The 24,281-nt window shown below is 41.5% G+C and overlaps 1 protein-coding gene across 4 annotated transcripts in view; it reads right to left on the reverse strand.

Annotated features, from left to right (window-relative positions):
• Positions 1-571: 571 nt before the first annotated feature.
• plcg1 (phospholipase C, gamma 1) overlaps positions 572-24,281 on the reverse strand; it is a 32,175-nt gene continuing 8,465 nt past the window's right edge. For 2 of the 4 annotated variants that reach the window (XM_039799498.1, XM_039799499.1), the window contains exons 3-33: positions 20,763-20,915; positions 20,189-20,282; positions 20,000-20,047; positions 19,325-19,409; positions 19,091-19,174; positions 18,699-18,721; positions 18,550-18,619; positions 18,358-18,459; positions 15,563-15,681; positions 15,000-15,085; positions 14,533-14,653; positions 14,035-14,203; positions 13,758-13,880; positions 13,247-13,348; positions 12,785-12,972; positions 11,913-12,113; positions 11,595-11,714; positions 11,209-11,389; positions 10,969-11,046; positions 10,752-10,855; positions 10,429-10,522; positions 10,177-10,249; positions 7,105-7,268; positions 6,652-6,748; positions 6,276-6,500; positions 6,016-6,164; positions 5,612-5,726; positions 5,079-5,240; positions 4,901-4,989; positions 3,912-4,180; positions 572-3,815 (exon numbers count right to left, since the gene is read on the reverse strand). In XM_039799498.1, coding sequence (XP_039655432.1) covers positions 3,773-3,815; positions 3,912-4,180; positions 4,901-4,989; positions 5,079-5,240; positions 5,612-5,726; positions 6,016-6,164; positions 6,276-6,500; positions 6,652-6,748; positions 7,105-7,268; positions 10,177-10,249; positions 10,429-10,522; positions 10,752-10,855; positions 10,969-11,046; positions 11,209-11,389; positions 11,595-11,714; positions 11,913-12,113; positions 12,785-12,972; positions 13,247-13,348; positions 13,758-13,880; positions 14,035-14,203; positions 14,533-14,653; positions 15,000-15,085; positions 15,563-15,681; positions 18,358-18,459; positions 18,550-18,619; positions 18,699-18,721; positions 19,091-19,174; positions 19,325-19,409; positions 20,000-20,047; positions 20,189-20,282; positions 20,763-20,915 — 3,731 coding nt within the window. In that variant the 3' untranslated portion in view covers positions 572-3,772. The remainder of the gene's footprint in view (positions 3,816-3,911; positions 4,181-4,900; positions 4,990-5,078; positions 5,241-5,611; positions 5,727-6,015; positions 6,165-6,275; positions 6,501-6,651; positions 6,749-7,104; positions 7,269-10,176; positions 10,250-10,428; positions 10,523-10,751; positions 10,856-10,968; positions 11,047-11,208; positions 11,390-11,594; positions 11,715-11,912; positions 12,114-12,784; positions 12,973-13,246; positions 13,349-13,757; positions 13,881-14,034; positions 14,204-14,532; positions 14,654-14,999; positions 15,086-15,562; positions 15,682-18,357; positions 18,460-18,549; positions 18,620-18,698; positions 18,722-19,090; positions 19,175-19,324; positions 19,410-19,999; positions 20,048-20,188; positions 20,283-20,762; positions 20,916-24,281) is intronic. The other 2 variants (XM_039799500.1, XM_039799501.1) reach the window with 2 other exon arrangements.

Raw genomic sequence — 24,281 nt, forward strand, 5'->3', positions numbered from 1 at the left:
CTTTTTTTGTCAAACCAACAGTCCAAAAATCAGTAAAAACAAAAACTTGCAAGTCATCACAGTTAAGAAGCTGGAACTAAGGAACATTGGAAAAATTATTTAATATTACCGAAATGGCTACGGATTAATTTTCTTCTATACATTTTAGCGCTGCAACAGTTTAGTCAGCCTGCTCTCAGGCAGCTGTTAACACATCTAAGACCGAAACTTTCAGTACTCTTCCTGTGGTGCAGCTAATGAAGCTAAAAATCTCTCTCTCTCTCTCTCTCTCTCTCTCTCTCTCTCTCTCTCTCTCTCTCTCTCTCTCTCTCTCTCTCTCTCTCTCTCTCTCTCTCTCTCTCTCTCTCTCTCTCTCTCTCTCTCTCTCTCTCTCTCTCTCTCTCTCTCTCTATCTATTCTCTCTCTCTCTCTCTCTCTTATATTCTCTCTCTCTCTCTCTCTATTTATATTTTTTATTTTTATTTCTTTTTTTTATTTTTTTATTTTCTTTTTTTTTTTTTTTCTTTTTTTTTATTTTTTTTTTTTTTTTTTTTCTCTCTCTAAATTACATTTTAATGCAATGAAAATCAGACAAAGTAGTAAGTATTTTATTTACTTTTCAGGCTTGAATAGGTTTCATATGAAAGGCAAAATTAAAATGAATACTTTTCCTCTCCATAGTTTAGGCACATTACAGAAAGGCGTTATAAATGAGACTGTCGGTAACAAAACAGACAAGATTGGAGAAAAAAAACAAAGCAAAAGAAACTAATGGGCCCTGCACATCCACATAGACACTCTTAATTATTCTGGTTAGACCTCTTTACAGGTTGGTGGGAGTTTACGTTGTCCTGCCATAACCGGTACAACAAACTGAACAGTAGAGGTCTATACATGCTCACAAAGTGCTGCGGAGTTCCGATCAGTCAAAATCAGTGACAGCACCTGTGTGGGTGTACTGTGGCTGTGCAGGCGTTTAAAGCCCAGCAGAGGAGGTGAATGATGTGGCTTTAATTTGATGTGTACACAGACAGAGGCACACAGACATTAGCAGACAGGTCAGCAATAAGAGCAATGCAGCATTGGAGGGAGAGCTCTCCACAAAGACCATTTATCGACCATGGGAGGAAAAACTAAAAGTGTAATATGGGGGAGCTTCGGCATTAATATTGTGGTCCAAGATGCTAAAAAAACTTTCGTTGAGACCTCAAGTATTAACTCCTGTCCCTGCTTTTACCTTAACTTAAAATATACCATATGGCTTAGGTGTGTCTCAGTGGTCAAACACTGAGTGAGAATACTGAGTTTACATCATATAGTCTTCACATACAAGCGGAGAAAACACCGTTTCTGATATGATCCTGGAAAGATTAACAGCATCGGTTAGATACGAGCTCCGTCTGGGCTCACTGAAGGACCAGAACACAGGCCTCTACCTCGACCCCCACCCCCCCCCCCAGGCAACTTTGTCATCCACCAGCCTCAGAACCACAGCAACAACTAAGTCTGAAACTTAGACTCGGCCTGCCTAACACGCTCATACCACAAACGCAGGAAATGAGAAGCCCCTGCACTTTTAAGCGCACCAACATTTAACTCAAGAGGACTCTTAACTACCAAGTTAGACAAACACTTATGAATAGAAGCCAGAATAAGAATCTAAAATTGGGAATGATGAACTGTGTAGCATTTGACATTCACCTTGACCCAGTTGTTTACGCCAATTCTGCAATTTTGCACATTTCATCACAAATACATTCACGGGCAGTGGCAATTTAACTGTTTATCATGGCAGTGTAACTTAAAATCTTCACACATTTCTGGGAAGCAGCTTGGTGCTGTGACAACACTCGCCCAGAACACCACGGCAGCACAAAAACAAAGATCCCTTATGTCATTGTGCTGCAGCAAAATGTACCAGCAAGTAGTATACGGCATGTTTTCTTGATGCCTTACACCGGCAATGCAAACCTTCTCACTTGGCAACAATACTCAATTCCCTTTGAAAACACGGGGAACTCCTGTTGTACAAATGCCAACAAATAAAATCAAAAACAGCTTGTTGCAGTAAATCACCTTTGCTTCGGACATCAAAACCACTTCTAAGACACATCTGTTAGAACTTAAACTTGCTCACATAAACCAGTGACCGTTTTTATATTCACTGTAGTCATAGGGCTGTCAGTTGTTGGAAAAGTTATGCTCAACTAATTAAAAACACAGAACAAAAGGGCCTTATTTTCTATTAAGACATGAAATGTCAGTAAAATTAACGACATTTTCAAAATATCACATCATAAATCACAAAAACACAAGGCTGCAAAGTTATCGCGTAATTGTATTACAATCTTAATTTCCACAATTACAATTTGGTACGTTGACAAATGTGAAACATTTTGAATGTTCCCTGTAAATGAAAAGGTTTTCATATGCAAGTACATAATTATGTTCCTCAAACCACTGTTATTCTGAAAATTGATTAAATTATCCAGCAGTTATCAATATTGTCATTTGAGCCGTAACCTTGCAGCTCTATGAACTCTCCCTTGATTGACAAGATAACTGTGCTGCCATTCAAATGGCCCACTAACAGGCAAAAATCAGAAGGAGAACAAAATTATGAACAGAATTGTCATTCACACTCAAGACTACAACCTCTTCTGGGTCAACATGTATCCCTGGTCCTGCTTTATCACAGTTAGAGACCCTACAGACATAATCAATGTGAAGTAAGACTGTCAAGGGAGACAGAAGTTTGAATGTGTCAGACTGGCTTGTAAAGGCACCTGCAACGCAGGAAAATGGAATGATGTGCAGTTATTTGGAATGTATGTTAGAAATAAATAAAAAGCTTGTGTGCGTTTGTGTATGCAGACATGCTGTTCTCTCACTGTTTCCAACACAAACAAGCTATGACTTCTTCCTGATGCCTTCAAAAAAAAAAAAAAAAAAAAAAAAAAAAAAAAAAAAAAAAAAAAAAAAGTTAGGGTTTGAGTTTGACTTGAATGCACATAATTTCCTCCACAAAGCAGAGAAGAGAGATACATTAAAATAGCCGTAGAGAGCCCTCATGTTTAACACATATACATTTAAAAAAAAAAAAAAAAAAAAAAAAAAAAAAAAAAAAAATCACATCATGAATGTTTAAAGGTTTAAATAATTACAATAATTAAAAACATGGAGACGGGAGCTCTTTGAGAGCAGGTCAGCTGCTGCTGTTCTCCGGCCAACAGCACAGCAGGAATAAATACATATATTCATATACGCCTAATAGAGAAAAGCAAAGAAACTTAACCGGGAAACAGTTTCAAACTGATACCTTTTACAACTCTCGCTTTCCCTTCTCTTAGCCGCCAAACTAAGCAGATGTTGTGCACACCTAAAAACACAAGGGAGGACAACCCGCCCCGCAAACAACCAGTCCAGAGCGGGAACTTTTTCAGCCTTGTTTTTGTTCTCCTGTGAATGTCCGTTTCTCCTTCCTGTCCGCAGCGGTCAGCTTCCTCTCAGCGGCCCTCCCTCTTCTCTTGTGTCCGAGTCCCTCCTTCTCATCAGGCGAGTGGTGAGAGACTGGGCAGCAGGGAGAAGGAGAGAGAGAAAGAGAGTTTTTTTTTTTTTGGAGAATGGAGGGAGGGAGAGCTGCCTGAAATGTAGGCCAAAGCGGTGGTGGGCGTTTCCATGGAAACAGTGTTCACAGCAGTCAGTGACATCAGTACGGGGAGAGGTGACTGGGTACGGAAGGGGTGGGTGGCGGTTGGGGATGCAACAGAAATGCGTCCTGATTGGCTTGGACTTAAACACGGTTCTCTCCGCCCACTCTGGTCCTCCGTAACATCCTGAGGTAAAGACAAAGACAGGAGGACGTCTGGAATCTTCTACCGCTACAAAAGTCACCGCACGGGCATGAAAAACCCAAAACACCACACATTTACCTTGTTTGTCTGTTCTGTGGGTCCATGTGGTCCAACAGTGCCTCCTGGGACACCCTGAAGTCTTCTAGAGGGGACTGGTAGCGGGATTCAAAGGAGCCCTCTCTTCCCCTGTAGGCCGTGGCCTGGGCCGGCGACTGGGCCACAGGAGACATGTTGGAGGAAGTCGAAGACACGGAATCCCCCAAACGTTCCCGCCCAGCTTGGGCAGACGTTGACACTGACGTGGCCCCGACTGCAAGGAAAGGGCTCAGAACCTCTCCGTTTTCATCCTGATAGAGCAAGGGGGAGAGAGATGACTCACGTACCAGGGCCTCCACAGGCCTCCATCGTTCCAAGTGTTCCTGCTCTTGTAGCTAAATGTAAACTTGATTGTTTTCTGTATTAACATACAGGCTCATTTTAAGAGGAATAGCATCACATTTTGGGAAATATGCTTCACTATTTTGCAGAGAGTTAGATTGAGAAGATCGATACCGCTCTCATGTCCGTACGGTAAAAATATAAATCTACTGCCAGCAGCTGGTTAGCTCAGCATTAAGACTGGAAACTGGAAGGAACCGCAAGCTCGGCTCTGTCCAAATTTAGGTAACAAAAATCAGCCTACCAACACCTCTGAAACTCACTTATTAACACATTATATCTCATTTGTTTGATCCGTACAAAAAAAAAAAAAACGCAGTAGAAACTAAAACTTTTGTGGTTTTACAGATGGTTATGCGTCAGAGTATTTCTTCCTGTCGTTACTGTGAGGTTGCCAGGCACCCAGTGAAGATTCCAATGGCCAAGAAACGCGATGTGCTTGTGCTCTAATTTAAACAACATTTATTACTAATTACGTGTCAGGGACATAAGTGGGGACCATAACAACTGTAATTCGTCAGCTTGGGTTAATGTTGTAACCGATGTTTTTGATGCCTGTAGCATTTGTTGATGGCGAAAAACATCACGGAGCAGGTTTAAGAAAGGCTGAGTAAAGAACAGTAGCTCACCCTGCCACGGATGAGGTCTATGTGGACTAACAGAGAAGCCAACTCCAGATCCTCATTGTAGCTGTTCTTCAGAGGTACGGACCGGTAACCTGGTTTCGTACAGAGAGACTTTTATTACAGTACTTACTTGCAACAGGATTTGAGGTCATTTCAGAGAGCACATTAATGTTGGGTGTACCTTTCTTGATGCTGTGAATGGGGAATGTGGCCTGCGCCAGGAAGTTTTGGTCATTGAACATGTCAATCTCATAAACCACAAAGCGCAAGAAGGCAAAGGCAGAGTTGCATACTACGAACTGGAATGGCTTTCGGGGCCACGTGGGGTTCAGACCGTTATCAGCTGGAGAGGACAAAAAGAAGATGGACAGAGAGACTTTAAAAATGTACAATATGTATCCACCAATGGTGTTGTAACTGTAATAGGATTACTTTGCCCCAGTAACAGCAGGGTAAAAAAAAACTTTCAGCAATTACATTACGGTTACTACTTGCTAATTGCATCACTGTGTTACACAGAAAATTGCAAAAACCTGAGTCAGTTATGGAAAATTATTTTGCCTTGCCCATTTTCACTCATGGCTTAGTTGTTTGTACAACTTCCTGTTTTTCAAGGACCAGACAGGAAATTACACGAGGGTAATGTATCCAGTCAACAGGAACTACTCATTCCTTCATATTTGATCACATGGTTAAACTTAGAGCAGCGCTCACCTTCAGAGTCAGTTTTTTGCTTGGCACTGTCGTAGTCTGCCCCACACACCTCGATCTCGATCAAAGGACAAACTATGCCGCGTCCGTGCTTGGGCAGGTGCCGCGCGCCCAAAACCTTCAGAACAGGGAGAGAGGAATACAGTTTACTCGTTTAGATCCTCTCACTTGTTCCATGAACATGCACGCACGCACGCACGCACGCACGCACGCACGCACGCACGCACAGGTCGTCAAAGTCTGACACTGCCCCCCGACAAAATTTAAACAACTGCCTCACGCCTCTTTGCGCCCCCTCTCTCCAACTCTCCCACACCCTGCTGAGGAGGAGCACCTCAGAGTTTGAAAACCTCTGCACAATGGCATCACACATGTATACACACAGTCCAATCCTCTCTTCGCTTTACCTCTATCTCTACAGTGACTTGATCGAGGCCTCGTAGCGTAAGTCTGTCGAAGGGATCAAAGTGGTCATCCCTCATGATGGGCGGCTGAAGGACGTAGCCGCTCCTTCCGTTCAGCATGAACAGAGCCTGGTTCATCTGCATGGGCTTGTCTGCACGTGGGGAAGGGAAGAGGAAGATAAAACAAAACAATTGTTAGGAAGAGTAAAAAAAACTAAGATATTCTGTGCCATTTGATCTCCTCTGTCCAACAAGGTAGATACCTGCTGTCTGGAAGTTAAGTGCGACCAGCTGGGACCCACAGAGCCACATGGGCAGAGGGTCGTAGTTCGAGGAATCTAGTCTCTGGCCTCTGGGGTAGATCCTGGACAGCTGCAGTCGATTGTACTGCAGGAACTTCTTCCCTTTGACCTTGTTGACGTACTTCTCTGCCTTGGTCTCAGGGAAGGATGACATGTCCCGGAAACAGGCCCGCTCTGTGCCAATCTCTACAGGAGGCAGAGAGAGTAGACAGACCTGACCTAACTGTATTGAATATTGGACTGGTGCCTGTATTATGTCATAGGTATGAAATCAGGCACAGCTCTGCTCCTGTGTGTATTAAACTGCATATTCACATATTATAAGCCTATTCCTTACTGTCTTCATCAAACGGCACAGGCCTACAGTAGATGACCAGGTCGGACAGTTCCAGTGCAATCTTCTTCCTCCTCTCCATCATCTTCCCTTCCTCTAGCTGGGCACAGGGACACAAACTTTAAATACAGCTGCTCCAACGGTAACACACATCACTTCACATCACTGACACTACCACAAGCCTGAAGCTTTTTCCTCCCCTCAACAGTACAAAGCAAAACAACACAGCTTCTAATTTAGGTGTGAAATGTGTAACGGTGTGAGTCTGCGGAATGGCATTCATGACGAACGCTATATGTGCTCATATGCGCAAATCAGAGAGTGCTTTCTAAATACAGGTTATGGGTATTATAGGGCAAACACAAGTCATGACTGGATCTTTGAACCCACAATGTGGCATGAGCATGGTATGAGTCCTGGCCTGCATTTTCTGTCAGCCGAGCGATATATATTTACCTTGGCCTCTGAGGTCATGGTGACCTCGCGGATCTTGAGCACCCATTCCTTGAGTTCTTCTTGGCTGCTGGCAGCGATGTCCAGCAACGGGCCTGTCCGCATGGAGGTGCTCGGCACCAGGGAGAAGACATGAGGCCTGCTGCCCTTCCCATCAGGACGCACAACTGAAAATGAAATAAAGAGAAAGTTAGGGGCGCCTGGGTAGCTCACTAGGTAGAGCAAGTGCCAATATATAGAGGTTTACTCCTCGAGGCAGCGGCCACGGGTTCGACTCTGCCCTGCGGCACTTTTCTGCATATCATTCCCCCTCTTTATCCCCTTCCATGTCTTCAGCTGTCCTATATAAATAAAGGCCTAAAAAGCCCCAAAAAATATATATAAAAAAAGAAGAGGACGAGGACAAACACAGGTTTCCTTTCCTATTTAAACTCAGACCAGATGCGTCACCATTCAAAATGTCAAATGATTTTAATTTGCTTGCATCTACGAAAATGATATCCAATTTCAATTAAAAAAAGAAAGAAATTACTATCACCTAAAAAAGAAAAATATAAACTAACTAGGTATAATGGCAGATATGGAGAGAGAATGCTGTTGTCTGCACATGATGACTGGTCTGCGCTTCACTCGCTGCTGGATGTGGCCACAGTCAGTGTAATTTGTATAATGAACAACTGTTAAATTGTTGTTTGTAAAAATCTATCTGGAAACTCAGACTTTCTCTGTGTTTAAAAATCTTAGTCAGCTGTAATCTGAGGGTCAGGGGCCAACAGGGTTAAAGTTAAAATAATTTGAACTTTGAGCACAGTGGAAAGCGGTGTGCAACACAAACAGCAGCCCTGCCTCAAGGTTCAGCATCATCACTTTTCCATAGAAAAACAATGGCTTCAACTGCTGCGATTCTGCCAGTTGTCATGTAAATAAAGCCTTTGAACAAAGTGTTCAAGAAGATATACTTAAATATTTCCCATACTACCACTGGATGGAGCCAAAGAGCCACCCAAAGGCAGAGAGGTATTAACTGTGGTTAGCAGAGGTCACAATGCGTGAAGGCATGTGCCAACACTAATGGGTGTGTATTGACTGAACTGGAGGATGTCAAAATACCAGATACAGAGCTGTAAGAAAAACAAGAGTAAATATAGCCGCAAGCGGCGATTCCCGGGTTCAAACCCTTTCTCGGCCAACAGAAGGTTGTAGTTCTAGTAGTTTCTAGTCTTAATGGCAACTCCAAGCGCTTTGACATATTACGGGAACCATTCACACACATTCATACACTGTGGCCTAGGCTGCCATATAAGGTGCCACCTGCTTTTCACATAAACACATTCACACACACTGATGGAGCAGCACTGGGACAAGGACACCTCGACATTGGACTCCAGAGCCGGGGATGGAACCACCAACATTCCGAGCAAAACCACTTCAGATGGTTTAATGTTGTATAGAAAAAGTGGCGAAACCAAGCACACCCGTTTCATCACTACAACAAATGCAGCATTTCAATAAGTTCCATGATTTCGCCCCCCTTTATCGGATTTTAACGAAACGTTCAGGTCGTGGTGTCGGATGTCTCCATCAATTTTAGGCAGGATTGTTGTGGAAGAACCTGAGTTATGGGCAATTCCCTGACGGCGGCCATGTTTTATGACCAATCTTGCTCATTTGTAGTAGAAATGTGCATCTCAGTCCCACAAGGCTCTATACCAATTTTGGTGTTGATAGAATCGTTGAGAGAAAATCACACACACTGAACATTACGCAAGCAATAATTTATTTAGAAAAATACAACGTTTCGGTCCCAGACCTTCATCAGGTAAATTTATGGTCAGTGTGTGGGATTTTCTCTCAACAATTTTTGATCTGTTACCTTTGATCATATCCTACGCACCTGCCCGACCAAAGAGGTGTGCAAAAAAGTTTTCTCACGGTGTTGATAGACTTTTGTCAATTTTGATTCTATTAATTTAACAGTTTTTAACATTTTCCAAATACCATCACAGCGGACACTTATGGTCCAACAGGCTTTTTAAGTATAGCACACTGAGATGGACTTGTGGGAGAAATGTAAAGTCAATCGGACGCACTGTGTGAGGGGCGTGGCCTTTCAAAGTTTTGGCCTAAGTTATTGTGCCACCATCAGGCCAAATGGAATCATATTTTTTTGGGAAGCATTAGTATATCACCATCAGTTACGGTGACAATGTGCATGTGTCTAGCTCGTTTCAGCCAGCAGTAACTTAAAAAAAATAAAAATAAAAGGCATAATTTAGCACATGATGCTAAATAGGCCACGCCCACATGCACCAATCAATATGGCACTTCAGATCCTGGTTAATACTCCCAGACCATGTGTACCAATTTTGATGAAATTCTGTCCTCTGGGTTTTCCTGTACATATTTGTTTTTTTTGGCACCCCCCTATGGGCTTAAACTCGAAACTGTTGCGTAGGCCTATTCCTTAAAACGGATTGAAGATATGTTACACATTTTATGATTGGTCAAACAATTATTGAGTTTTGGCCAATTTCCTGATAAGCTCCCACCTTCGCGAAATTCTTTAATTAATGGCAGGCATGTTTTCACCAATCTTGCTTATTTATATAATATAAATGTGTATCTCAGTCCCGCAAGGCTGCATACCCATTTGGGTGTTGATAGGATCAAAATTGACAAAGTTCTATTCATTTTACTGTTATTCACATTACGCAAATTAACAAAAAATCCATCATGGCGGACCTTTATGGTGCAAGAGTCACTTTTTTAATCTTTAATTATAGCGCCACCATGTGGCCGATTGGGCTCCAAGTTCTTGGGAAACGAATGCAGTCATTGGGCCAAGTTTGGTGTTTCTGGCTCATTCCAGCTCATGGCGATTTGAGCCGCTGCGGAAGACAACGAATAATCATAAACTGGAGCAAAAGCAATAGGGCAAGTAAAAACAAATGATGACGAGTGGTGACTATGTCAATTAAAAACAAAAAGGGCAGAGATTATGTGCATGTATATCACAGCCAGAAAAGAGTTTGTTCTGCGGCACAGAGTCAAACAGGAAGTGGAGGGGCAACTCACCAATCTGACAGGAAGACACATCCACACTTCCTCTCAGCAGATCTCCCAGGGGGCTGTTTTCTGTCATCTCCTGCTTGATAGAGAAGAGGAGGATTAGTAAAGTAGTTGACGCCCATTTTGAAGCAATAATCGACAGTACATATGTATCTCTATCAGAGTGAATGATTGACAGATGAGCAATGAGACTCAAACTTTATATATATATATATATATATATATATATATATATATATATACTCGTTTGATCCTCACAGTTCTATCAGGTTCCGCCGCTGATGGACTTATCTCCTCCACGTAATTGGCAGGAAACCACAGCTGCTTCTTCCCTCCACAGTCACCCTTCCACCTGAGAGAAAAAATTATAAACATGGTGGCTTTAAAATTGTGCCAACATTGGGTTGATATTATTAACGTTTGATCTAAAAAAACAAAAAATCTAATCTCATAGTCCCATCCTGTATAATTTATAGTTTACCCCGTTATATGTCCTCACTCTCTCTACCTGCACAAATGTGATTTATCTAAAATGGATCATTAAGAGCTACTTTGTGAATAATTCTGTGCAAGTCACTCACCATCCTCCTTCCTGTTTGTCCACATTAGAGATAACAGCGTTCTTAATGAAGGAAAGCTCATCGTCTCTCTGGGCTTTATACTCGTACATGGCTCTCACTGTGCACTGAAAAGACAAGACAGAAGGTTGTGACACACATGTTCACCGTCTTCACTACACGCAGGTCCAAAGGTGCAGAATTAAAACTACGCATTAACTTCTCCATACTGGACACTCACCTTAAATGTTGGCATTTGATTGGCCTCCACGTAAAAGCCTGGATTCCTGCCCTCGTACAGTGACCCGTAGTCTGGCTCCTATTGCACAACAGATTGTGTGTAAATAAGCCCTTTCACTAGGCTGCAGGGGATTTTACCACAGAAGGCAAACTACAGATTTTCAGATTAGATATTATTTAACACAGGCAACATTTTATTAATGTCTAGCAAGTATGCCATTGATTGTATAGTGGTACTCACAGCAGTGCCTATCTTCTCCAGTGTGTCCTCATTGATGGGATAGCGGAGTTTCATTTTGCGGTACAGAGGGTGCTTCTCATAGTAGCTGATGAGATCTACTAGGCTGTCAAACTCGGAGGTGCCCAGCACCACAGTCTGACCTTCCTGTTGCACGCGGCAGTGCTTTATCTTTCCCTCGGCCCTGTGAGGAAGACATGATATAAATGACTTTGCATTCATGTGAATATTAGTTTAGAAACTGAACTATGAATGTAGAATATTTTAGTTTTTATAACCATTTGCCCTTCTCTTCAGTCATCCTTGTACATGAAAAGAAAGTTAGAAGCAAATGACTTAGGATATAAACAAGTATCACTTAATACGGGAAAAGGATAATAGGAAGTTACCTGAAGGAAATGGCAAACGAGTTGGGTTCTGCCCTCTTCCTTACAAGAAAAGCCCCGTCACGAGGTACCCTCATCAGCATGTTTTCTGCTTGGCTCCTGGAGAGGTTGGCATGGTACCATCTGGGACAAATGGCAAGACACAGATAGACAGCAGGTTATTACAACTGTTTCACTTCACACCTCTTGTTCATGGCAGTGTAAACTGTACTTTTTAGAGTTGAAGCAAAAATGGGCAAAAAAACATACATCAGTGAAAGTCCTCAGTGCTTCATAATTTCAAATTCTTTCAAATATGTCTAAATGTGGCTTGAGACTCACTCTTTGCTCTCGTGAGCATTGGTCTGAGGCACCGGCTCAGTCAGCTTCATCTCAAACTCGTTGCAGCGCAGTGCCACCTGCTGGTAGTGGTTGATCAGGGCAAAGAGCGTGTCGAACACCAGGTTGTCAGTCAGGTAGAACTTGGGGCTGCCTGCCTCCTGACGAGAGTGGATACGACAGTGCTGCACCCGCCCTGAACGCCTGGTGCAGAGATACAAGATAACAAAAAACAAAAAGGTGAGAGATCATCAATTTAAAAAACGTTTTCTTTTTTCAGTTTGTTTATAGGTCATTAGGACTACAAAGCTTTCTTACTTAAAAAACACATCCCTCTTGTTAACCTTGAACATGAGTGTCTGAGCATTTTTTCCATACAATCCTATACATGCAGAAGGATTAGCTATGGCTAATCCTTCTGCATGTATATGATTTACACACAATGTATCCACTGATGTAGAGCCTTTGCATAAGCAGACAGAAGGTGAATGACATTTCAGACTGTGACAACAACCCCATTCAATCAATGATGGATTTGACAAATTTACACTGATTGATCTGCCACTGTGTGATTATTTGCATTATTACTATTATTAGATCATTTAATTATCATGGTAGAATAACATATTACTGTAATATACTCTTCTGTTAATTACAAATGGCAAATATCAATTAAATACTAAGTGTAAATATCTAAATAATATTTCCAGTAAATATCATCATACACTTCAACGCAGAAGTAACCAGCATTCAATGTCCATTTCCTATCATTGTCTAGATTTTCTGTACAGTTCATCATTGTCAAACAAATGCTGTTCCAAGTCTGTGTAAAATGCGTAGAGAGTTTGCAGAATGTAAAAGCATATGTACCATACCAGAAAGACAGTGTGTAGTCTCCCACAAAGGTCTCGCTCTCTCGGACCAGGAAGGAGCCATCAGGAGCGCCGGTCTCCAGGCAGTACTCAGACAGTAACCTCTCGGCTATCTGCCGCCCGTCCCGCCCCGCGCCCAGCTTCCCGTGGAACCATTTCTCTGTCACATGCTGGTCCATACCGTTGGAAACCTGGAAGATTAGAGAAGAGAGGGAGAGGTTAGTCAACGGACCCATATTTCAAAAGCGTGTGTCCACCCTCATTTAGCTGCTGCATCCACCTAAAACTGTTGCCTCATTGGCTAACTCCTTTTACATGCACAAAACAATAGAACCAAAACTGACCACAACCTCTATAGAAAATACTGCATTTCTCATACTGTATGTAAATGAAGTGCACTGTCCAGTACAAGTTCAAAACCAGGACAAGTTAGTCTCATATCAACAGCAGATCAGGCCTACTAACCTCTCTGTGCTCCTCCTCATCATCGTTACCCTGGTTACTGGAGGTCTCTTCCGAGTAGTAGATCTTAGTGCTGGTCAGGACAAAGAAATGAGGGTACCACTCCTAGAGGGGAAAGAGAGAGAGGATGAACGGTTAGATTAAATATTTAGAGGATCCATGTGTCGCACTAAAAAGCGGCCCAAGTAGGCAGGAAGCTGCCCTCTTACACAGAATATCTCAAAGACCAAAAAAAAAAAAAAGATAAAAAAAAAGAAAAGGAAGTTCATGAAGTCAAGGATTTCTAAAAAAACAAAACAAGTGGAACCCATAAATCTAATAAATGTTAAAACAAAAAAAAGAGCATCAAGCCATAAGATGATGATGATGATGTGTCTTTATTAAAGCTAAAATCCAAACACTTAAGAATAGTGACAACACACAAAACAAGCTTGGTATAGAATCATATTTCAAGCTTAGCGTTCGCGTTGATGCAGCAGCGAGAATCCATTTACACCTGATGAACATTGCTTACATGATTAATGGGGTCTTCCAGGTACAGGATGCCATTTTTGATGGAGTTGCTGATATCATTCTCCGAGTAGGGAGTGGAGGTGGACACCTCCTCATAGGCACTGCCTTCTGCAAGCTTCTTATGCTGTGGCAGATGAAGGGAGAGGAGGAGAGACAGAAGAAGAGAAGGACACGCACTCAGAAAAATTATACTATTGGAACACTGTATAGAAAGCATCCATTCGTAATTTTTCCTGCAGAAAAATACCAAATGATTTCTCATGACTCCAGGTGGCTACCTTGATGAGGATCTTCCTCTTTAGCTGGTTGGGTGAGGGCAGGCCATCTGCCACGATATCCACTGCCTTGGTCAGCAGCATGTCTCCAAACACCTTCTTAAAGTAAGTGGCCATATTCCTCTGCTGCACAATACTACAGTGGTCCTCGATGGACAAGATGATGGGATAGCTGAAGGAGGACCACAGATTAGAATTTACAAGTTGCAACTTCACAGAAAACCCCCCTCTCTCTCTGTGTGTTTAAGTGTGGTTTTCTCAGCTTATTTTTTCACACACACACACGCACGCACGCACGCACGCACACGCACAACACGCGCACACGCACACACACTGTCACTGCAGCCTGTCTCTATGGTCTCCTCTTAGGTTTCTGTTTGAGTGTGTGCCATTTCTTTATCTTTGTCATCTCTTATCCTTTTATAATCTCAGTCACTGACGGCTGTAAAAAATAAAAAATAAATAAAAATAACTGAGTGGGTTGCACTCATGGAAACTCACTCGGATGTGACGAAGGCATGCTCTTTGATGGTGGTCAAAACATCGCAAAACTTGATTTTTGTTGTAAGTGTGTGTCCGTGGTAGATGACTGGCATTCCATCTGGCCCATCCCAGCAGTCCACTGAAAATAAAACACACTCATCATTCATCTACTATGCTACAAGAAAGAGTAAGTATACATGAATGCAGATGTATTATATAGTTCCAAAGGAATTTTAAGACCTTTAAACTTAAAGATGCACAAGATTACTTTTGTATGAGGCAAAGCGACTCTTAAACACACTATGAAAGCCAGTGCTATTCACACTAACCTGCTTGACAAGGGTTTTGTGTAGAGGGTTTACACACCACTGTTATGTAACAGCAAGTGAGTTTGTGAGTGTGTGGTAAGGGTGTGACGGCTGCATTACAGTACAGCTGTAAGAGATAATAAGCGGGGGTAAGACGAGTATGTGTGTTACACCTACATTCAATACAGCGGCAGCCCATCCTCAGACAGCGAGCGTATGCCTCCAGGGACGACTCACTGGAAAACTGGTCTCCCGTCAGGTAGCTAAAAATAAACATGTAACATCAAAGTACGCAAACACGTCACATCTAACCAGTTTAACAAAAGGGACACAACACAACACACAAACAACACACAAACAACACTCCCACACCTCATTCAATCGGCAATTCAAACCTAATCAAAGCAACATGGGAAGTTTTCATTCCGCTGCTCCAATGAGTATTGTTTCACATCTAGAACAGAAGGTTATCATTTCAACTGCCTTTCACACACTTTTCAATGGGAGGAAAAATACATTTTCCTGCAAAACACAAACCTGGGTCTCATTCCCAAACATGATTGTTAAATAATACACTTTATTCTGATGTCTAAAGTCAGTTTAAAAGCCCTATTTGGTTGGAGGTTTAAGAGAGGATGCCATACTTCAGTGTTCCCAAGGTCTAATTACAACTGTGTTGAACTTGACAGAAGCTTGACATAATGAAATGTATGCATGAAAGCTTTGTGCTCCATCCTTACGTGTTGTGCGAAGAGGAGATCCAGTAGTGGGACAGGGGGTTGCTCATATTGTCAGGACACACCTGGTCCAGGGAGGAATCCCAGATGCTGTTCTCTTTGGAGAACAGGTATGTCAGGTACTATACAGGAGAGAGGAGAGCAGTGACAGTTCAAATGTGTGGACTTTCCCGCAATTGCAATTGATCATGTGACAGGATTTGATCCAGCCTTCGACCCCACAGATCATTCAGTCCATGTCTGCACCAAACCTATTCTAAATAAAAACCTCAAAGTACAATAAAGTAAATAAATACATCACACATTTCAAAACATGAATCCACCTGAACTTTGAGCAGATATCGCAGTGCAGCTTGCAAATACTATTTTACACATGCATGTGCTAACCACCACTAGAAATGTATACCATTTCTAAATACTTGGAAAAGCAGCTGTCTGGTGGGATATACGATAACATGTGGATGCAGTACAAGCAAGTTAGTGGTGCTCTCAGTCAGTCAATCAGAAGTCAGTAATAAATGAGATCTGATATTTTTCACATACAGGACTTGACATTTGGATTCAACCAAGTCAAATAAGTGCCGGCATTTGCTGTACTATCAGGACACTAAAATCCCGAATCCCCAGCAGCTCTATTACATACCTCACCCTGCACTCTGGCATTTAATAGACTTTCCAGAGTGGGTCAACAATAAGAAATACTATCATGAACAGCTTTTCTTCTTTAGGCGTTTTTCTCAGTATGACCAATACCTGTACATCTGCTATCTAATACAGTATAAGCTACGGCACAGAAAGGCAGTTCCAACTCCTGTAGGCTGGCTCACACCAGCTTCCTCTTCTCTTTAGTCAATAATAGCTTTATAGTGACCACAAAAAGCATGACTCGCTTTCTGTAGAACTCTCATGCAGTGCCCCAGTCAATAACCTTTTCTATCTGTGTGGGAGGAGGTGCTTTAGGCTGAGATCATGGCTATCCATGTCAATTTCTGAGCATCTCCCACCCACGCAAACAAGACAGGGGGGAATCGGAAAACACAACTTGCAAAAACACATTTTCATTTTTTTCCATTAGTGAGCAAAGACCAAGAAAAGAGCTAAAGACAATTGCAGTGTTTCCTCTATGTTGATTGGCAAGTGGCGGTCCGCCACGGTTAGATTTCTCCCGCCACGGTATCAGATAGAGATAGAGATAGATAATAGATAATAGATAGATAGATAGATAGATAGATAGATAGATAGATAGATAGATAGATAGATATAAAAAGCCGTCTATCAGCAGTGATTGTCGACGGAAAATAGCGCAGACATGCGCTTCACAACGTGAGGAGAAAAGGGAGAAAGAAAAAAGAGACAGGCTGTCCGGAGGACCCGGTTGAGATGGCGTGCGTGCATTCTTGAGAACTGTAAGTCGTATAACTTATATCGTCAGTTAATTTAAGCCTGTATTATTCTATAGTTCTTGCACACTTTTAGTTTCACCCTCACCTGCTAGCTAAATTGCACGTGGCTGTTGATTCAATACAACGCCCTTGATGTCATATCATGGCATAGTAGACTAAACCGTGATTATTTCATACATTCATGAAACATATTGGGGGAAATTCATTCAACATAATTCACAGCCAAATAACAATTAAAAGTATGTTATTTGAACATTTATAACCTAACCTAACCTGGCAGGCACTGCCTCCGATTTGGTGTCTGCTGCGGTGTGCAGCGCTGTTTGGACCGTGTGCCGCTGCCCTTTTTTTCCTCCATAAACTCTGCTCTCAGCTCCTCTGCCAGTTGCTGCATGAACTTCCTCCGGAACATTTTACAGCTGGTGCACTCCTTGGAGAGGATGTGTGCAATGATTCCAGCCAGTTGTAGCATGTATAAAGTTATATGAACACGTAGACACGTGTACCGCGCCTTTCACAGAGCGATCGCCCGGTGCTTTTCTTCTGATTCAGAACCGAGTCCATCCACGCCGTAGCCTACGTTACCGACTCTGGCTTTGCCTTCGGCCCATCGCTGATGCATTGCCCACACTTGTTACTCGAGACCGCTAGTTACGTTTCTCTGACAGAGACTATGATTATTACTAAGCAACCAAGATGCATCTTCAACCACGCAAAAGATTAAAAAACCGCGAAAATCTGAGCAGTCAATATGACAGTGTATGGCCAAAATAGGTAAAAGGGATTGTATTTTCTTTGCCTTTTGTGTAATGTACAGTATATAAAAAAATATTTTAAATGAAAATACAGACTCTTTTAGGAAAAGTCAGGTACCAGCAGGATTTTTTTTTTTTATTATTTAGCAAAGTTATTACACATAAATATCAAAACAGTTCAAAACCGTTATAGTGTAACCGAGCCTTGGAGTTATTTTTCCAAAAGCCAAGAAAAATCAAATGCACACTGCAAGGCTGCCAACTTTGCAGCTGAGGCAAATATGCAATTAGTTTCATTATGAATAGTTTCATACTATAGCCTACTTTGGGTATTGGTTTCCCTATGAAGAATTTCTTGTAAAATTCATTTTGTAGACCTACAGTTCCTCAAAAATACAGTTCAATCAAAACGAAATGAAAATATGCCTCATTGTGTATGAATAGAGGTGAATAAATATATTTGTGTTGCAGCGAAGTGTCAGTTCTGTTTAATACGTAAAACATTTGGCGGCGGTGCGCAGGATGGGGGGGAGGGGGTCCGACAGATCTGCCCCCACTGCTAAAAAAAAATCCTAGAGGAAACACTGAATTGAGAAAAAGGGGGAAAAGAAAAAGGGAGAGGAGGCGATAGTGTGTGTACCTCGTCTTGGTGGAAATAAGGCTGCTCCACTTCTCTCAGGGGGTCTTTCAGGTAGTTGAACATAAACTCCTGAACTTTGTTGTCGTCTGTGGCCCACATTTCCTGGATTCACGTACAAACACAGATGTATTTGAGCATGCAAATGAAACACATCTGCAGCGAACTAGATGTCCAATGGTCCGGATATATTACCCTTTGAGACTCCAGGAGGAAGCCCTTGAAGTTGTCAAGGGAGATCTTCTGTTCTGGTCTGTCAATGAACCTGGAAGATAAAGTAATGGTTCGCTTCAGTAAACACACGTGTTTCCCTATGCATGTGTGAGTGTTTGGTTTTGACCTACCTTTGTATAAATGGGATTTCCATCTGAAAGAAGGGGCAAAAAGGGAAAATTTCAGTTAATTAATGAAAGTGTTCTCCTTTCAGTGTGTGTAGTACTAGTCATGTAGATGGGCATAGACATCCTGTAGGGGGTGGTGTGGTTAGTCGTGGGGGCCACTGAGGTCATCCATTTAATCCGACCCCAGCCTGCCTGCCTGCTTCCTCATCCACGTGAGTGTGTCCTAATGGCCTCCACCAGAGGGGTTTGGTGGGTTTTTAACTGGTCCGTATTGATCTCGCAGCCATTTGAGAACAGACAGATGGGGGAGGAAGGGTGCCTTGGCAGGGCATCAGATGGGGGATGATAGTGCTGGGACAGAACTATCTGTGGATACATAAAATGACTGCACTTACGCTTCTCTGAGCATCAAACATGAGGCTGCGATAGAGCTGGGCAAACTGGCTGAAGGACACGTCTCCATTCCTCAACTCTGAGTCCTGTAAAACAAGTGGAGAAATAAGAGGGAAGGCAGAAGGGCCGTTAACGACAAAGCGCAAATCTTTAGCCTCTAACAACATTATATTCAAAGGGAAGTGGGCAGGTAGATAGAGTGGGAAAGGGGTCTGTGTTAAGTAGGAGGAGGTTACCGGAAGTTTCTCTCGGAGGAACCTCATGTTGGGCACCCTGTAGTTGACCTGGCTCAGCATGCTCTTCAGATCCTTACAGGATATCCTGAACACATTACCCAAAATCAACAGGTTTTGAAATCAAACACAAACATGAACATGCACGTACAATAAGACTTACTTCCTAATAACTTGCACACGTAGATTCTGTTTTGGTGCAGTAATATGATTTCTAGAAATCTACACACCAACTGAAACATTGCAAACACATGCTCTGCTATTATATATTTTTTTTGGCTTCATTTTTACTACACAGCCTGGAATTTTTGGCCAGAGGAGACAATACCCCTACGGCGTAACAAAGGCCTGCTCTTTCGCCAGGGATGTAACAGACAAACATTGCTGTACATCTCCTCCATCCTCTGCAGTCTGTTTCCTGCTGCAGGAAGAGGTGCTGGTGTGTGGCTGAGAGGTTAGTTCCTTCACTACACCTCAACAAAGCTATAACAGACGTGTCACAGACACCTACCAGCCTGATGGTGTAACTCTTCTACGCACTTCAGATGTTACACTGGGGAAAGGACACTCAAATGGTGCACCAAACAATTGAGATAAAGTATATCTAATTACACCCATTTCCTGTGAGGCTAATCGGATTAACTCTGGAGTTTAAATCTTTTCACTGAGCTGACTTACCTGTCTTCTCTGTTGCGATCAACGGCGTAGAACTGCTTACGTAACCATCTAAAGAAAAAAAAGAGAGTTAAGAGATATTATACATTTAACACAAATAAGGACTTACAATTATCATATTGTGTCTGTCCACAGCATGTTACAACAGTTCCAGCTTTGGTTGTGATCCGTAGCTACATGTGTACTGTTTACCTCTCTATCTGAAGCGGTGTCGGAGCCTTCAGTGTGTCAGCCACAAGCCAGTTTAACCCCTTCACCCACATTGTCATCTCCTCATCTGACGTAGCTGAGAAGAGAGAAAAAAAAAAAATAATAAAAAAAAAAAAAAAAATTCACTTTTCACTAACTTTTGACAAATATTTTCTTTTTATTCCCATTAAAGTTATTTTTCGGGTTTCCTTCTCTAAATCAATGTTATTAAGGATATGTAGTGTTGTATAGGGCTGAAACTACCGATCGTTTTCATTAACGATTAATCTGGCAATTAGTTTCATGTTTAGTCGAATGAAATGTTAAAATGAAGTGAATAAAATGGCCAAGGTGATGTGTTCCATTAGCGTGTTTTGTCTGACTAACAGTGTAAAACCTTAACATATTCAATTTCAAGGTTGAAAACAAATCACAATCGTTAAACTGATGGACATATGTAGTTCATGACCACATTAGCAGAGGTATTAATGTTAAGAACAGGATGGTATGAAATCAAATACTAATGTTTCTAGTTGTATCTGAAGGTATGTATGCCTGTGTTAGTGTCTGTGCGTACCTGCCAGGCTGAGTGATTTAAGGCGAAACTCTGTGCCATACAGGATGACAAAGCAGTGAGCCTGCTCCAGCCTCGTTGCTGAGTCCTCCACATATCGCTCAAAGTCCCGTGACTTCTGTCCAGTACGGATCTCCTTGATCTCTCGAATGTCAACTGGACACAGACACAAGTTACACACACACATAAGTTACACACACACAAAGATGTCCTCTGTAGAGCTGGGCAATTTGATTGAAATCAAAACATGACAATAGCAATAATTATTCTGATACCACCATTAGTCAATATGCAAAACCCCATGTAAAATAATCAAGCATATGTTCAAAACACTTAACAATTGTGCTTTACGTCAGATAAAACTCTAAAACAGACCCTTCAATAACTAATGTGTTAAGTCTTTTTCACAATCTGCTTGGAAATATTAATTTGGATGACAGAATAAAAACCAAAACAAACATAATATGATCACTTTGATCGACACAAAAACACTTAATGTCCACATATAATATTACAAGGGTACAGTTTTTTATTACTTAATCTATCCATATTTTTATTTATTAGTGTTTTTGCCCCGAACCTTCCAGCATAAAGACCAACACACCGCACGAACGAGTATTTCAAGCCCCCACCCCCACCGACCACATAAAACAGTGATGCTGAGGCCATGATCTAAACCACATATAGGTACACTTCAAGTGAAGAAATACAGAAGACAGTTATTGTTAGATATACAGTAGATTAAATGTAGAATATGAAGTTACTGACCCCAAATTAACCTCTGCTTGCCTTTTACCACTGAAAAAAAAACCAAACCACCATTTTGACCAATTACTAATCTCGGACAGGGAGGCTGCGAGCCAGTCTTACTAGTTTGTGGTGGGACAGGTCAGGTTTGTACAGTGGAGATTCTAAACTCATCGCAGACATATTGTTATTGGGGAACTCTGTGACTTTAAGAATGCTTGTAATGTTTTGTTTTTTTATAATTTACAGTACAAAAAAGGCATAAGACAGGGAATATAAAAGTAATATGGCACTTAACAACCCTGTTTACGGCGCTAAAAATCTTCCATAAACAGTAATATACTGAATATTTTCTAATTTCCCTACATTGGACTGATAAAAAAACATTGCATAGGCTTTTACACAAGATGGATTTATCTTTTATCTTTAGGAATGATGCTACTGGAAAAAGACCTGCTATGTTTCTGTCTTGACTCCATTAATAGACCTTTTTCACGGCAGACATGTTGACATCGTCGTAGTAGGAAAAGCACAGGTGTATTCAAAACCATTACTGATGGCTGCATTCCACTTAGGAGAGGCCCTGGTATTAAACCATTACTGATGGCTGCATTCCACTTAGGAGAGGCCCTGGTATTAAACCATTACTGATGGCTGCATTCCACTTAGGAGAGGCCCTGGTATTGTGCATGCTGACTCACTGAAATAGCTTACTGGGACACTTGATGGAATGGAGCCATCGTTAAGGTTAGCAATTTCAGCTGTGCTTTTCCAACTATGACAAGTCAAAATGTCTGCTGTGAAAAAGGTCCATAGGCACTCAGAAACTTTAAGAGTGCATAGGGTGTAAAGTAGCTCAACAGGTTCCTATCAGCATTGTATTAGTAGCAGTTAAAGAACTACAGCAGGGACTCTCCTGCTAAACACAGTAACATACACTTCTTTCAGCTCCTGCTCCTCTTCCTGCCCCCGAACCACACATCCTGTGCTTTTGTCGCCTACACACCACATCTGTGCTTGAGTATAGGTGGGCATGTGCATGTTCTTTTCTCAAGCATAAAAAAAAAGAAAAAAAAGTATGCTTTCTCACTCATTTTGCCAAGCTGAGCTCTCTAATCCTACATCATATCTCAGTTCACTTCACAGGCCACAGGCCAGCAGGCTTCTGCTGAGAGCAAGGCGGCTTTAACAGGCTGATCTTAGACAACACTTTTAGTCATTTGAGTCAAAATATTTGGAGCCTGCCTCAGACAGATGCAGGAAATAAAGAGATAGCCAGAGGTGTAACCTTACTAAAGGAGATGAGTGGAGGTATCCTGCAACACACTGCCACACACACTTCCTTCAGCTTACTGCCTTCCACCCTCCTCACCAGGGCTGGGTTTCACTTCAAATGTTTCGATACTACCGGCCATACAATACTTGGGTTTTGATAGCAAAATGATACTTTTTGATATCTTACTTTGAGGAGCTTTTCTACCAAACTGTTTTTTTTTTTCTTCTTCTTCTTCTTCTTCTTCTTCTTCTTCTTCTTCTTCTTCATTTAACCAAATAATAGTCAACAGAATAGAATCAGCTCTATTAGTTGCCTACACTTTATGATATGTTCTATTAGTTGCCTACACTTTGATATATTAAAGTCTTTCATCAGGGAAAAATGTCAAACATTGCCAGTTCCAGTTTTTGAAATTTGAGGATTTGCCGCTTTTCTAAACAATTGCTTAATCAAAGTATAATCAAATGGTTAATTAATAATCATTATTAGTTGTAGCCCAAATACAGTCTAAAATTGGCAGAATTTTGATTAAAATAGTCTGATCAAAGAATATTACAAACCTAACTGGGCATTTGATGCCAACTTCTGGAAATGTTATACAGTTTGTGCTACAGACAGAGAAGGAAGAGGTTTAATCAATACCCAGTCCTACCACTCACTCAGTTCAATCTAATAACCCTCATCATACATTCAATTAGTGAGATGCATTGCAACAGAGAACATCAGTCAGTTGTGTGTTGCAGAGGAAGGAAAACTAGAAGTGCACAATGTTGACGAATAATAAAGTTGCAATTATTTTGCTGGATATTGCAGCTGTGATATGAATTACATTTAGGGCTGCCACAAAGTCAATTAATCGATTAGGCCATAGACAGAAAACTAACAAACAACTATTTTGATAATCTATTTGTCATTTTGCGAGCAAAAATTCTAAACATTCGCTGGTTAACGCCTCTCAAATGTGAGAATTTGCCATTTTTCTGTCATATCTCATTGTAACCTGAATATTTGGGGGTTTTGGACTGTTGGGCTTCAAAACAAGCTATTTGAATAAATCATCTTGGGCTTTCAGAAAGTATGGCGGGCGCTTTTCACCATTTTGTGACATTCTTTTAGATCAAAACAATCTAGAAAATAGAACTGATTAATCAATCATGCAGCCATAATTACATTAAATGTTTGACCACAGAATAAATAAAAAGCTATCATGTAGCCTATATTAATAACATAAGACTGCAGCGGTTGAAGTAGTTCATATTGCAATTTTCAAATGTTTGGGTGCAGCCCAGAGCACGACTTTAATGTTTCAGTGTGCATTCACACGTCAGCTGAGCTACGTCAGTTCCTTTGATATCATGTTGGATAACGTTAAGCAGAGGACTATCCCCCTGACAAATAACAGTCATGCAGCTAGATGGATTATGTTCCCTTTCCAAAACATTGTAAATTGAGCAAGTCAACAGTGGAACTGTGCTTGTTTTCCAGTGACAACCCGATCT

This window comes from Perca fluviatilis, chromosome 5, assembly GCF_010015445.1.
Source record: "Perca fluviatilis chromosome 5, GENO_Pfluv_1.0, whole genome shotgun sequence".
NCBI classification, from domain to species: domain Eukaryota; kingdom Metazoa; phylum Chordata; class Actinopteri; order Perciformes; family Percidae; genus Perca; species Perca fluviatilis.